The sequence below is a fragment of the Gymnoscopelus microlampas genome, assembly GCF_963454915.1.
Source record: "Gymnoscopelus microlampas genome assembly, chromosome: 9".
Lineage (NCBI taxonomy): Eukaryota > Metazoa > Chordata > Actinopteri > Myctophiformes > Myctophidae > Gymnoscopelus > Gymnoscopelus microlampas.
In genome coordinates this window covers 431,863-448,197 of record NC_139946.1, presented here as the reverse complement: position 1 = coordinate 448,197, position 16,335 = coordinate 431,863, and the positions used below count along the sequence as shown (strand labels likewise).

General features: G+C 41.6%; 1 protein-coding gene across 1 annotated transcript in view; it reads left to right on the top strand.

Annotated features, from left to right (window-relative positions):
• LOC311051253 (receptor-type tyrosine-protein phosphatase F-like) overlaps positions 1-16,335 on the top strand; it is a 254,763-nt gene that overhangs the window by 27,132 nt on the left and 211,296 nt on the right. The window contains exons 2-4 of the mRNA XM_084065737.1: positions 623-799; positions 8,790-8,935; positions 16,156-16,297. Coding sequence (XP_083921863.1) covers positions 703-799; positions 8,790-8,935; positions 16,156-16,297 — 385 coding nt within the window. The 5' untranslated portion in view covers positions 623-702. The remainder of the gene's footprint in view (positions 1-622; positions 800-8,789; positions 8,936-16,155; positions 16,298-16,335) is intronic.

The window sequence follows — 16,335 nt, the reverse complement described above, 5'->3', positions numbered from 1 at the left end:
GTGCGGGTTTGGTTCGGGTTTACTGTTTAATGTCGGAGCACTGCGCTGTCGGAGGAATGCGCTGTCGGACTACCGTATTGCACCCCAATACTTTAGGGCGGAAAACACAGACTCAATGTACAAGAGCCTTTAACCCTTTTTACTGACACAAAATAAAACATTGTTTGCCAGTTGCCACGCCACTGCCAGCGATTTTCAGTTGTTTTTACTAACTTTTGAAAAATCATGGAATATTTTCTGTGCTCGCCGTCCTCACGGCGATCGCCTCATTACACGCACAGTGGTCTCGTAGAATCGAGGGGAAAAAAATGTCCAGTCGCGGTTATCCGTTGCATGAATGTGACCAGTTGAATGTGGCTTGTTTTTGCCAAAAATAAACAAAGAAGGAACAGAAAGTAAACAAGCTTTTAAAAAAAATATGTTATGACGTAATTTCTGGGTAAGGCATCCTTCATAGGTTAGCGAACAGCACCATCTGGTGGAAAAACACTGAAAACACAAATCTTGTCAAACTCGTCAGTGGCAGGCTGTGCGTTAGTGGAATCTGAGGAGAAATCTTGTCGGTGCCAGGCTAAGAGTTAAGACTGGAGTAACGCTCAACGCATCTTCTTTTTCCTTGCAGGTGTCAATCTGTAACTTCATGAGCTCTTAGCCAATCAGCGGTGGTGACAAGACCACAGGAGGCGGGTCCACAGCCAGAGCATGGACGCCTGCAGTGACCTGCATCAACCAGCCTTGACCAGGGGGGCGCTGTTTCTCCTGATGCTGTCCAGGCTGCTCCTACCCTCTCATGCAGACAGTAAGCAAAGCAACATATACTCAAGTATATACTCAAGTATTCAAAAGTACAAATTACGTTCTGTAGTACATTTTATTTTTAATATCATTGTGATGCTGTATTTAAACTAAAACCTTGTTTAGATAACAGATGTACAAGCTCCCCATTGTGAGCTTGTAGATCAGCTATTTTCACTATGATCTGAAATAGGACTTAAGTGGTTAATTCGTAGACAGAAATGGTGTCATCTTATAATGAGCATTAGTGAGGACCAATTATATGAAGATAAGGTTGAGGATGGGTCAAGTTGTTCTTTAAAGAGCTTGTGCCATGTTTTTGCACTTTTTCTGTTTTTCATGTGTCTATGAGGTTGATAGAACTTCATTAAGCCCTCCGGTGGTGGTTTTATGGTGTTTTATGTCTTCTCTGACTATTTGGAGTTTCTTCCTGGAGGCTGAAACCTTGAGGGTCAAACGTGCCAATAGAAAAACAGCGCTTTAGTGACATAGTAAAAACATACCCTCCCCCTCATTATCATAACACAACAGGTGTGGGCATGAGGAGGAGGAGGGACTAGGACAGGTGGGTGGTTCTAAGGTGGTGGAGGAGGTGCTAAGGTGAGAACCAGGTATACTTAATGAACTGGAGGCGTGTCCACATAAAGACATAATTTTAACAATTTCTGTACACTTTTTTGAAAATGTTTTAGGGGGGGGGGATCACTGAAAATCACGGCACCCCGTCTTTAACCCTTTTAGACCGGGAACACATCTGTGTGTCATTTTAAGATGTCTGTGGCTATTCAAAAAGATCTGCTATTTTTGAAAGATCGTGAAAATGGGTGCAAATCTTTGAATATATATTTTTAAACATTTTTAACTCAAATCTTTGCTTCTGGGGGGTCCCTGGAACACAATATTTTGAGGTGGGGGTCTGCGGCCAAATACATATCATTTTGGGGTCCTTGACATGAAAAAGTTTGAGAGCCACGGATATAGAAACGTACAAGACATTTGTAGAATCCCCAGAAGCAAAGATTTGAGTTAAAAATGTTTGTTTAAAAAATATATATATTTTATATATTGAGTTGCACGGATGTTACGCTGGAATTGGTGACCAATGGTTTTGTATTACATTAATTTGTTGCAGCTGTGTGACATGGCAGAGATTGAGAAAGACAGAGATGTTATCCGTTAATACGGTCGGGGAAGTGTTCACATAATGTTTTGGATTTGTTCGTGAAAGGAGTAAGAACATCAATGCAAGCCTTGTAGCCAGTGTGCCTTGTAAGCCCAGCACAGCTCTACACCACTGGTGGTCACTCCGTTAGGCTGCACTCATTGATTTGAATTACCAAATGTAAAGTAACTAGAGGGTCGGGCCGCTACGCGGCCCTCCCGTCTAGTAGCCTGGCCCGCACATCGGAGACAGAGACAGAAGAGACAGGTGCTTGTTTCTCGCACATGCTTTGGCAACGCGCAAAACTAAAGCGAAACCTAACTGCAGCATGCAAACCGAAAGCGAAACCTAACATGCAAGTGACAAACACGAAACAAACACGAAACCTAACAGACAAACAGACAAACACGCACACATCCAGTTTGCCAATTGTATATATAGATGAGCTAATGAGTAATGAGTAACGGCGGTAACGCAAAAGTAGTTAGCCTACGTTTCTCATAAGTAAATGGCAGATGATATGAGTGAGGCTTCCTGTCAAACACTTTGAGCGCACTACAAGCGTTTGACAGGAATCCTCACTCATATCATCATTGTAAAAACATTGGGCACAAACCCTACATGGTCTGTTGCCGCACCGGCAAACAACATTTGGTCAAAATGTCCTCTCAGTACAGGGTTGTGTAGCATTGAAGGGCCTTCCTCTGCGTATAAGGGATATTTTGCTACATTTCCATCTTTTAAATTCAACTTGAAAAGATGGTTGCTTGAAAACCAAAGCTGCAACCATTTGTGATCTTCTTTTAGGTTTATTTGTAGGCTGCGTTCCCTATGTAATGTTATGTAAATGTATTCCACCGTTTGTCTATCTGTCTGTTTTCTGATTTTATGTTTTTTTGTGAGGACTGCGGATGAAAACTAGCATCTTTGCTAAATCCGGTGTATTTACGTCCATGTGACGTCCATTAATAGGCCCTATGCACAGCAGCCATATTGTGAAGACATTCACAGGTGTTACCAATGATACTAATGAAGGCTCTGTTCCATTCTGGTCAAACAGAGTCTATTCTCTCACCTTAGAAATACAACATCCAAAGTATATCAATTCAAAGCATGAATAAAATTATAATATAACAGAGAGAGAGAGAGGGAGGGGGGAGGGGGGGGGGGGGGGAGACAGGAAAACATACTTCAATAAGTCATTTGCATGAATTAGCATTCTGTGAGGGCATGCACGAAAATAAACAATAGTCCATGACCTCAGTGAGTGCATATGCATTTAGAGAAGCCACAATTATGCTGGATAGAGTGTATACTTAACAGTAAATAATACTTAAAAACTGCACTGCCATACATTTCATGATATGGCATAGCCTGCATCTGTGAGACATGATTAGCTCATACTGTATACTGTATTTATGACTTATGGCTCAGTAACTTCAATGCACTTAGAGTTGGGATGGCTATTCATCTAATGTTTAGGTAATTACACATGTGCATTGACTGACTGATTGAGTGAGTGAGTGATTGATTGAGTGATTGAGTGATTGATTGAGTGATTGAGTGATTGAGTGATTGATTGATTGAGTGATTGAGTGACTGAGTTAGTGATTGAATGAATGAATGAATGCATACTTTATTAACGTACCTTGTACCTCTAACTTGTAAAGGTACAGGCAGTACAACGATATAAAAAACACATAAAATGGATGACACAAAAAGCCAGAGGCTTGTTTCCAATTTCCATTATTGAAATTCTTTATTTGGAATAACCCCTTGAGATGAACCATCTCGTTTTCAAGGGGCTCCGCAGTTACAGAATACATAATAATACATTTAAGAAACAGAACAAAACAAAACATAAATAAACAGGACAATAACAACAATCAAGGGGGGAAAACAAGACAAAACATACAACAATAACATAACAACAATACACAAAGCACATACAGTACATGAATTATTGTGTCATAGATCTGTTACTGATAATTAGTGAAAACATGAGCAGGTAGTCTCCAGGTGAGAGGACAGCACCGTTTTAAACAATTGAGGAGATGATATTGACCGAATATGAACAGCCCATCCACATTCTACAAGCTCACAATGTCAAGTGGTTAAGTGCATTTAAATGTATTTACTCTGTAGTAAATATCCTGTGCAGCTTGTGGAGATGAGCTCATTGATGACTTTGTAATGCACTAGATAAGATGCAGGTTCTACACACTGCCATATCGGCAAGACATTGGGCCTCGTCATTACTTCCTTCACAGGTGTTACCAATGATACTAATGAAGGCTCTGTTCCATTCTGGCACAGTGTCATTCCAATATGGCTGCGGTGCATATAGAGTCTATTGGTGTCAGCTGTGTAGAATCCAATAGATCTCGTTAAAGGTCAGATTGCTCTCCATGCATCACTGAGCATGTTCTGCTATAACCCATTAAAACCGGGAATGCATCTTTGTAATTTTCAGATTTCTTTGGCTTTAAAAAAAATCGTGAAAATTTGTGCAACTCTTTAAATATGTATTTTAAAGCGAACATTTGTAACTCAAATCTTTGCTTATGAGGGGGTTCCTGGAACAAAACATTTTGAGATGGGGGTCCGCGGCCATTTTTTTTTTTCTAAATCCTAACAATATGTTGCTATATCAGTGGTGCTCCAACCTTTCCATGTCAAGGACCCCCAAAATGATATGTATTTGGCCGCGGATCTTAAAATATGTTGTTCCAGGGACCCCCAGAAGCACAGATCAGAGTTAAAAAGGTTCGCTTTAAAACACACATTTTCACGATTTCCCCCCAAAAATATCTACAAGCTCACTCGGTGCCGTGCTATGAGCTTGTATATCTGCTATTTTTGAATAGCCAAAGAAATCTTAAAATGACACAGATGCGTTCCCGGTCTTAATGGGCTAAAGGATATAGTTTGCTGAATGAAACTGTATCAACTGATTGGAGATCTGAAGTAATGGACCCGCAGTAATTGAAAAAGAGAGAGATTTCACTTCAGCTCGAGAAGAATAGCCTAGGAGGGCTGCGGTCAATGCAATTGTCTTTGTTATTCTTCCGAGTGTAATTGATCAGATTGGCTCATTGGAATGTTTATGTCAAGTATGGCAAGCATTTAGCCCATTAAGACCTGAGGCCGATTCTACAAATGTCTTCTAAATCCTAACAGTTTTCTGAAAAACGTATGTTGCTGTGTCATTGGTGCTCAAACCTTTTCAGATAGAGATGTTCTTTATTTGAGTTTATTACGCAGCTTGGTTGAATGCTTGATTCTGATTGGTCAATCACTGAATTCAGCAGCCTCACAGCCTCACAGCTAGAAGGTCCTGGGTTCGATTCCCGCCAGGGACGCTGTGGGCGCTGGGGGCGTGTTCTCTCCTCCACGTCATCAGTGCCCATACCCTAGGTGGGGTTGGTGAAAGGGCCTTTCTGTGTGGAATAACGTGGTCCTTCCACGCGCTACATCCTACTGGGGAACCCCCCCCCCCCTGTCAGGTGATAAGAAGTGGCTTGCTAGCTTCTCATTCATTAAAGGAAGCATGAGCTTGGCTCTGGGCTCTCCCTATGCTGGCAGAGGGAGAGTAGCGCCCAGGATTACATAGGCAATTGGCACTGGGTGAAAAAAAATATGGGTTACAAAATCGTGGGATTAAAATCCATGCTATGTTTCCATTATATTTCGCGTCAAGTTATTTCTTTCTTAAGTAGTCGTTTAATAAGCGAGTAAATCAAGCCCAGCAGGTCAATGCTGAGAAACGCCCCTTCAATGGTGATAAAAGCGACTTTGAGTACTGATACTTGAGTAGAAAGGTGCTATATAAATTGTATGTATCATTACTATGATTGTTATTACTTGCGCCAGTGAAGCAGTGCAAGTACTGTATTCAGGGCCGTCATGTCGAAACGAGTACACAACATATAATGTAATATATAATATATATATATATATATATATATATATATACATTAGGGCATTCACCGAATATTCGAATATCAAAGCCACTATTCGACGTTGTAAACCGACGTCGAATAATCGCTATTATTTTTACTATTATTATTTTCATTTTTTTGGATTATTTTTTTTTTATTTTGTTGATTTTTCTTTTTTAGCAGGGGCTTCTCAACAGCAGACAAGCAGCTATGAGCTCTTGTGTTTGTAGTTCTCCTAATCCATTCATGGTTGATTGTTGTCAAATCATTTCATACTGTATGTGACGTTGTGCCGTCACTCAAAGTGTAGTGGTGCGCTGAAACAGCAGCGCGCATGCCAGAAAGATGCCTTGTAACGACCGGACCGAAGGATGGAACTGTGGTTGTTGTTGAACATATTGTAGATGGGATAGGCTTGGAAAATCATTTGACTTATTCCAAGTTAAATGAACTGAATTAATAAGTTCGCTACGTTTCTTTTCAACCAGAGCCGTGGTATCGCAGAGCAGAGCAGCAGCAACGCATGTTATGCTAGGCTTCGTCGTAGGAGAGTGTTGTAGCGAAAATAGCAGATCTACAAGCTCACAACGCGTGAGGCAATGTGCAGTTGTACATCTGCTATGCCTGGACCAGCTGATTTGGGTTTAGACCAATCAGAACGCACAGCTGGCTTTCATTAGTTAACCCTTTAATCGCTGATTGTTTTTGCTTGTAATACGGCATTTTAATGATAAAGGCTCGTTTGTATTGGATGAAAAAAATATTATATATCACCGTCGAATAATCGAATATTCGACTACTTTTAGGTCGAATAATTCGAATGCTAAAAATCACTATTCGTGAATGCCCTAATATACATATACATATACAAAGTTTTAGTTTGTAAAATATTCCTTATAAATAAATAATCCAAAAATGAAGAAAAAACTTGATGAATGGAACTATGTAACAAATCTGTCCATAATGTCCAAAACAGCTCATATTATCATTTAGATTCTGTTCTACCGAAGTCCGCTGAGTTACGTTCAAATACCACCGGCTCATGTACCAGCGAAGAGCGCGCATGTGCGTGCTTGTAGGGTTCAACTGGAGATTATTCACACGCGTTTTAAAAGTGTATTTTCTCGTTCTATAACCATAGAAGAAGAAAATATAGAACGTGAAGTGATAGAACAGACACCGGACTGCATTATGAGCTGTGTTTTGGACTTTAAGGACAGATGTTTGATATTTCCTGTTGTTATGTAGGGTCTCTGATTAATTCCATTTTTTTGTCCTTTTTCGGGATTCTTCATTCCCTGTTAAGGAATGTTTTACAAACTAAAACTGCTCGAGTCAAAGAGTTAAACGATATAACGGTATAAATAAAGTAATTTCTTGGGTGAACTATTCCTTTAAGGACATGCTCACAATTGGGAGCCAGGGTTATACAAATAAATGCAACATGAAATCACCTGCACACTGACATTTTATTACATTGTAAATGTTTGAGCCTCAGGGTAAGGATTTCACAAAGCAAAATATGCATGATTTATAATCTACCTGTTTACATCTGTCATCATCCGTGTCTCACGGGTCTGTTTTTTCACACTCTTCAGGGTCTATTAAAAAGACATACGCAGTGTTTTTGTAGCGCTAGCTTGTGTTAGATTTACGCCGAGGGTTTTTATGGTCTATTAAAAAGGCACATGCAATGTTTTTATAGCAGTGGGTGTGCATGCATGCTTGTGAAAGCTGCCTGTCAACATTGTTATCACAACATCTAGAACACACTGGAAGATGTGTCGATCACTGTCTGATCGTCTGTCTGTCTGTCTATCTGTCTGTGTGCGTGCGCGAGTGTGCGCGTGTGTGCGTGCGTGTATCTCTCTCTGTCTCTCTCTCTCTCTCTCTCTCTCTCTTTATTCTCTCGCTTTATTGGCATGAGAAACAAAACAGACGTTTATATTGCCAATGCAAAAGTAGAACAAAACAATCAGAATCAGAATAATGTATGTACAACTAGAAAAGAAAATGTGTGCCTGCAGCTTGCTAAGTCTGTGCAACCCCGTGTTCGAGAGGTAGGGCCAAATAAATGAATGTATTGTTTTAACCACTTACCCAAGATAGTACAAAGTCAAGACCTAGCTCATTCGATTCAGCGTCCTCTTAAGTCCCTAGCTCAGTGAAATGTTATAGACCCAAAATAGTGTCACTACAGAGTACTACTGTACCAATCAACTCCAAGTGACCTGAAACGTAGGTCCAAAGTTCATGTGTGGAAAGTTTTGTGCAGATTGCTCACAAATCCCAGGAGATTTGAGCTGCTTTTCATATAATTCAAAATGGTGGGAGATCTAAAGCAGTGGTTCTCAAACTTTTTCACATCAAGGACCTCCAAAAAGACATGTGTTTGGCCCTGGACCCCCATCTCAAAATATGTTGTTCCAGGGACCCCCAGAAGCAAATATTTGAGTTACAAATGTTCGCTTTGAAAAAATATGTATTCAAAGGTTTGCAAAAATATTTACGATCTTTTCAAAAATAGCAGATCTACAAGCTCATAGCGCGGCGCATTGTGAGCTTGTAGATCTGCTATTTTCAAATGGCCGAAATGTATATAGGGCTGAAGTGGTTAATGTATGTTTTGTAATAATAATCCAAATCTACAAAGTAGAAGTAAAAGTATTGGAAATTGGAAATACTCAGTACCTCAAAATTGTACTCAAGTATAGTACTTAAGTAAATGTACTTACTTACTTTCCACCACTGTCAATCAAGTACTGAATATAAATTAATCTCTCTCTCTCTCTCTCTCTCTCTCTCTCTCTCTCTCTCTCTCTCTCTCTCTCTCTCTCTCTCTCTCTCTCTCTCTCTCTCTCTCTCTCTCTCTCCCTCCTTCTGTCTCTCAGCCATGCCCAGCTTTCTGCAGGCTCCCGAGGACCAGACGGGGGTGTCGGGGGGTGTAGCGTCGTTCGTCTGTCAGGCGGCGGGCGAACCCAAACCCCGCATCACCTGGATGAAGAAAGGCAAGAAAGTCAGCTCCCAGCGCTTTGAGGTAACACCCTGAGCCTGTCCCCCGGCATGCCCCGGGACGCACGCACGCACGCACAAGCACACAAGTACACAAACACTGGGACTGTCATACAAAAGTGCTTCGGTTTATTTTTCTTTCTTTTAGTTTTTTTAGATTTGAGCTAAAAAGCATTATTTTACACTTTGGGCTATTCAAAAATAGCAGATCTACAAGCTCATAGCGCGGCACCGAGTGCCACGCTATGAGCTTGTAGATCTGCTATTTTTGAAAAATCGTGAAAATGTGTGCAAATCTTTGAATATATATATTTTTAAAGCAAACATTTTTAACTCAAATCTTTGCTTCTGGGGGGTCCCTGGAACAAAATATTTTGATGGAGGTCCGCGGCCAATTACATATAATTTTGGGGGTCCTTGACATGAAAAAGATTGAGCACCACTGATATAGAAACATACGTTTTTCAGAAAACTGTTGAGATTTAGGAGACGTAGAATCGGCTTCAGGTCTCAATGGGTTAAGACCCGCATGAGGCCGATTCTACAAATGTCAAATATTACATAATCGTTGCTGTCGGGCAGAAACCTCTTATCTCCATATTTCCTCTTTTTATGTTTTTTTTTTGTAAATTAACGCTTTTTTGCAAGCTCAATGCGAAGCAATGCGTTTTGAGCTTGTAGATCTGCTACTTTTGCTACTTTTGAATTTGAAGCCTGAAATATTTCCACACGACAGAGACGATAGCTAAAATAAAAAATGACACAGATGCTTTCCCAGTTTTAACACTCGCGTGACTAAGCAATCAATGGGACCGATTTTGAGAATTGAAAGTGGCTTAACTTCTCTCAGGAAGCTCTGAGAAAGTTCCCCTTTCATGCCTTTTCCTAAATATATGTTTCAAACCATCTCCGTTTTTTTTTTTTTTTTTTTTTACTCATTATAAATATGAAATACATACCATGTATCCCATCCCAGCCGTTTTATTTCGGCTAAATTGATCGCTCTCCCCCTCTCTCCCCCTCCCTAGAGCACTTTACACCTCGAGACCCCCCACAGAGCGGCCCGTAGACAGCAGACTTTGCTGTGGCCATGTTGCCATGTCTGCTTATTCTAAGCGACTTTGGGCTTGTTTTTCCACGTCTTTCTATTATTATTATTATTATTATTATATATATAATTACATTATAATGGTAATAATTTTCTACTCCACTACAGCTCATAGGCAAATCTTGTACTTTTACTCCACTACAATTATTTGAAAACTTTAGTTACTTTGCAGATATAAATATATTTTCATACTTGTTTAGATTAGAGCTCCATGTCCTTTCGTAATTTCTTTTTTATTAGGTGAATATTTATATAAAAAGGCCTAACCAGGGACTGTGGTTGCAAATTAGCCTCGGCTATAAACCCCACAATGGTTTGATGCCTCACTGTTTTGTCAGGGCACAACGCATGCAGTAACATTTTCATAGACCTGACTGCTCATTTCTCTCGCAAAATTTGGCAACCCAATGCTGCGCCAACAGTACTGATCTACAAGCAGAGGGCTCGTCAGCCAGCGACTGTTTTATGTTTGTAGATCAGATATTTAGCGCAGGAGTAGCAGGAATGAGCACATGTGTGGAACATAGCGGTGTGTTCTCTTGTTACGCTGACAGGCAGGAGGAGAGGAGACGTTTCTGTCAGTGTGAACAGCTGATAGAATGAGAGCTTTACGCTCAGACAATAATGTGAATATTATATAATATAATATTGGTTTGTCAAGAGATATCCATGTGTTTTGGACAATGGAGATAGTCACGTAATTAGACAGTGGCTTCAGCGTTCATATAGGCTCCATGTTTCCCTCAAGAGTTTAATGTGACGCTACAAATGTTTTTTTTATAAACATTTTACAGAATCTGCAGTTACCATTACTACTAAATTACTACTTTTTAAAATGTTTCTGCCTGCAACAACAGAGTGAGTGAGCTAACTGACTGAGCAGAGTGGAGTTGAATGGCTATTTAAAAGACAATGGAACCCCCCACTGGGTGGGTGAGAAGGTGTCAGTCAGTCTGGTCCAAAGAGGTGAGACAGGAACCAATAGCAGAGCTTGATTTCTTGTCCAAATTGACCGTTTAGCAGGCTGTGTGTAGGATAATGCAACCCCAGTCATGCCAGTGTTAATGGGTTAAGTAAAAGTAGCAATACCACAATGTAGAAATACCTATGTTACAAGTAAAAGCCCTGTATCAAGCACACTCCCAGTAGGCCAAGGAAGAATCTCTACCCCACCAAATGGTTTAAATCGGCCTCATGGTGAAGATATAACAGCCCACTTCACATTTTGGCCTATAAGTAACTGTAGACCGTACAATACAATTGATAAAAACCTCCGGATCTCCGTAACTTTTTACACTGTTTTTACACTGGAGAAAAAGGAGCCATTTTCGATGCGCGATCACTCCACAATTGGCGACTCGCGTGAGAGATGTTATTGTTCCAGGCGTTAGCCTGGACCATGCATCCACCGTCGTCGATTCTACAGCTCTAAACAGCGCAGCGTAAACGCTAGGAATGCCAGCACTACAGTAGATGTACCTTGATTTAATAAACCTCTGCCACCGAATGAGTTAAAAAGGTTAAAGTATATTCTGATAGTAATCATTGCTACAGAGTGTTTGTTCGGTCACAGGGGCCAATCAGGAGAGAGCACTGAAAATGCATTTTCTGCTAATAAAGAGCTGGAGAGACATGCATGGGAGACTCCTTTTACTGAACAAACACATAGCAATGAGTGCTATCAGAATATAGAGCATTTAACACTTATTTTAACCCAAGTAAATCACTTACCCTAGCTTTAAAGCATTGAAAAATTAACATACTCAAGTAAAGTAAAAGTACCTCAATAAATGTCCCTAATTTCATAATTACTTTCCACCACTGGACCCTGAACCCGTCTCCCAGCACGCCCCTGGCAGCCTGCATACTACACACTGATGTTCAGTACAAAACTCTGAAACCTTTCACTCAGGATTTGACTGTGGAACTTTATGGGGACAAAAGTGTTAACACATTGTGCGAATCCAAACGAGAAGTGCCGTAAACGGTCCGGACAGTTTTTGACCCAATTTTATTTTTATACGTGGGGCCCACGTGGGGGCGCTCTAACAAAACTTTGGGATCATCCAAGGAGTTTCTGAGAAGGAGAGGCCGGATGTGGATCCATGTATCCAATGGAGGATCGCGTAATATTATTGTTCCAGGCGTTAGTCGGGACCCTCCGCCGCCTCGCACGCACGCTTTGCTTACATGCGCTTCCGCGTCGGGAACGTATCAACGTAAGTGGATGGAAGAATAGCAGGCACTGAACGTATAATATTTTAATAAACCTCTGGCACCCAAGGTGTTAACAAGGACAGTCTGGCAGTCCTCACCATGGGTTATTATATAACTAATGAAAATATAAAGTCAAAACAAATTAAAAACTAGAAAAGTGTGATCCTCTGAGCACAGATCCCCGCCAGGCCAGGTTGCCTACCCAGGGCCCACAACGTTTACAAGGCAGTCATAACCAATTGGAATGGAACCTGCAAAATCTGACTGATACATCTTGATCACATGACTGCAGAGATAGTCTGTACCGATTTGTGTGAGGTTTGGAAAGAATTTGTAGGAGTAAAAACAAAAAGTGTGTTTTGAAGAAAACACAAAATTGCTGAAAATGTAGTCTGGCACACATGACCAGGGCCAAAGAATCCATGGAAAAAAAGTTTGATTCTACAACCCACGGTTCAAGAAATATAGGCCAAAACGTGAAGCGAGCTGTTATAGCGCCACCAAGAGGCCGATTTGAAAGGTTTGTGGTGGCTGTTCTTCCTTGGACTACTACCCAGTGTGCGCAAAGAGTCATGACAATCGGACACTGTGTTAATGATTTGTGGCCTTATGTGCAAAACAGGCAACTTTTAAAGCCAATCGTAGCCAACCAGAAGGGCATGTGAAAAGTCTGGCAGATACATCATGATCACGAGACCACAAAGATGATGTGTACCGATTTGCGTGAGTTTTGGCCAAAATCTGTACGAGTAGTTACTGAAAGAGAGTTGTTTTGAAGACAACTCAAAATGCCGGAAATTCTATGTGGGAAGACACGTCATGATCCAAGGAATCCAGAGAAAATATATTTTAATTGTACGCCCTATGGTCCACGAGTTACTGGCCAAAACGTGAAAAGGTCTGCTAAAGCAAATTACAAAATTTGAAAAAGAAATTGGTTTCTCCCTTTGCCTACTAGACAAAGTTTATATATTGGTTGATGTTGCTTGGTTGGACAAAAATCCTCCCTCCCTCCAAGAAGTATGTTCAGTTCTTATTTTTGGTCTCAGTAAAAAGGATCATCTATGGTTGCAGTATAGTGATTTCTTTTTTTCCCTCCAAACATTTAAAATGTTCAAATTGTTTGTAAACTCAGCATGAAGAACCAGAAGGAGGCGGAAAAAAGCAGAAGGAGCCTGCTGGTTGCTCCGTCAGGGACCAATCAGAAGGCTGACAATGGTCTCCATTATGCCATGGACCTCTATTGGGCTAAAGGAATGTTCTTCCAGCTGTCTGCTTGCTGGCGTTCAGACTGATTGCTTGTGTGTGTGTGTGTGTGTGTGTGTGTGTGTGTGTGTGTGTGTGTGTGTGTGTGTGTGTGTGTGTGTGTGTGTGTGTGTGTGTGTGTGTGTGTGTGTGTGTGTGTGCATGTGCGTGTGTGTGTGTGTGTGTGTGTGTGTGTGTGTGTGTGTGTGTGTGCTATCCCTCCTATAGACAGGAAGAGACTGCAGTTCACTGCATCCTTCATTAGAGCAAGAATGTGTTTGCTGTCAGTAGGCGTCTAAAGCCTGCCATAGCTGCTGTCCAGTCAACCCATTCAACAGCTTTGTCCAAACCACCAGGGACACATTGATGGAGAAACACTCATTAACAATGACACCTTTCTAACAATTATTTTTGGGCCTCTTCAAAAACAAAAAACAAAAAAATTGGGCCTCTTCTTACTTCCTTCACAGGTGTTACCAATGATACTAATGAAGGCTCTGTTCCATTCTGGTCAAACAGAGTCAGGGTGCTGTTGGCTCACTAGAAATACTAGTGGGTCTCAAAGTGTGGTCCAGGGACCCTCATGGTTCCTTGAGAGGGTGTAACTCTGAGAGTGTACAAATGGAACCAAATGGACCCTCCCAGGTCCATTTGGTTCCATTTGTACACTCTCAGAGTTATGGGGGTCCTTGAAATTAAAAAGTTTGAGAACCACTGTGCTACACTAAATGGAACAGAGCCTTCATTAGTGTCATTGGTAACACCTGTGAAGGAAGCAAGGAAGGGGCCCAATTTCTGTCCAATATGGCTGCTGTGCATAGAGCCTATTGGGGTAACTTCCATGCGACAGACTAGCGACATGTCCAGGGGCTGTACTTGTACATCAAGGAAACAGAGATACAGTAGGCTCCTGCCCATAGAGTTAAAAATAATAGAGAGGGCACCGGATATCGCCTCCCGTCCACTTGCATTGAGTTGCTCACCGAGCGCATGAAGCGAATTCACCCCTTCTTCCGGGTTGTAAAGTGTGATGGGCGTAGCCTATTTGGGGCCACTGTGATCCGTTCTGCGTCACAGAAGTGACGCGTTTTACGTCACAGAGATGCGCGTCCCTGTGCGCAAGCTTGTGCGCAAGCTCGTGAGTCAAGCCCATTGGTCGAAACCGTTTTTGCTCGTACATTTGCAGTGGCCCCATCCGTTTTAAGCTGCAGTACCTACGAATGGCCAGCATGTCCATTTCGCTTCAATGCAAGCACTGGGTTCTGGGGGCTTGCTCCTGCCCTATGGGCCTCAGGGCTTGGCAAAGCTCTACTACCCTAGTGTCTATGTTCTGGGTCAGAAATAGCAAATCTACAAGATATATATTATAGCACAACAAGTTTGGAGATTTGTGTTTGGTAGATCATTTCAACAATGCTTCTTGGCAATAACTTTGATGCCATTGGAAAGCCTGTTTATTTCCTTTTTTAAATTATCCCATGGTCCCATTTTTAAGGAACATGCATTTGTGGGATGAGAAGCACAGCTGTTGCTATTGTTTTGAGCTTCCTACCCCAGGTGTGGGTACATGGGAGACATGGGGTACGCGTGGTACCTGGGGAGTGCCGTGTCTCCCCACTTTAACAAACCTCCAGGCCGTTGACCAGGCCGCTTTCGCTTTCACAGAGTGTCGTGAGCTTGTCGATCGGCCATTTTCAGCCAAAGCTTTCCCAGCGATAACAGAAAACAGAAAATACACTAGTATAGAGCCCTGAGGGACTCTGGTCAACCATATACGGTTTAAGTGGTCATGGAGATCTGCTGGCTTGAGTCCGTCTGTTATTTATGGAGGTTTGTGTCCAGATAGGGGAGAGGAGCCAGCCTAGTACCTCCTGGGCTCTGTCTTCCCATAGGATCACATTGATAACAGAACAGACTTTACAGTATGTTGGAGTTGGATGGGGAGACACAGAGCCACCCCAGAGACCCCATGGTGCCCCATATATACAATTTATGTTTTACCATAACACTACTATGATCCATGTTAAAACGAGCTCATCTTGTTCCATTTGTACACTCAGAGTCAGATTAGCACTGAAGATTTTGCGCTGTAGATTAGGGTTCCAGAGGAAAAATAAATACATAACCAGGGGTCTGCGGCAGTCCTTTAAATGAAAAATATATATATATTAGAGAATCATCGCTCCAGGAACACAGGGTACTGTGTCATCAGCATGTGTTGTGAACGGTGGGAAAAGTACTCACATGTTTTACTTGTGAGTACCAAAAAGTATCAATACTGCAATGTAGAAGTAAAAGTCCGGAATTCAAAATTTACTTTAGTAAAAGTACAAAAGTATTGGTATCAAAATGCACTTAAAGTACTTAAAGCAAAAGTACTACAATATTTGAAAATAGCAGAACTACAAACTCACAACGCGACGCGTTGTGAGCTTGTAGATCAGCTATTTTCAAATAGCCTACAACATAGGGCTAAAGTGGTTAATGTATGTTTTATAATGTGTATCTGCAACGTTTTCAAATAATTGTAGTGGAGTAGAAGTACCATATTTGCCTCTGAGATGTAATGGAGTAAAGTTGAAAATTGAAAAAATACCTCAAAATTGTACTTAAGTACAGCACTTGAGTAAATGTACTTAGTGACTTCACTGGTTGTGTGTCCTTCCTCTGTCCAGGTGATAGAGTTTGACGACGGCTCGGGGTCGGTGCTTCGTATCCAGCCCCTCAGGACGCACCGGGACGAAGCCATCTATGAATGCACCGCCGCCAACAGCGCGGGGGAGATCAACACCAGCGCCAAACTCACCGTTCTGGAAGGTAAGACCTCGCTCTTCCTTGTCTCGCGCTGATCGTTT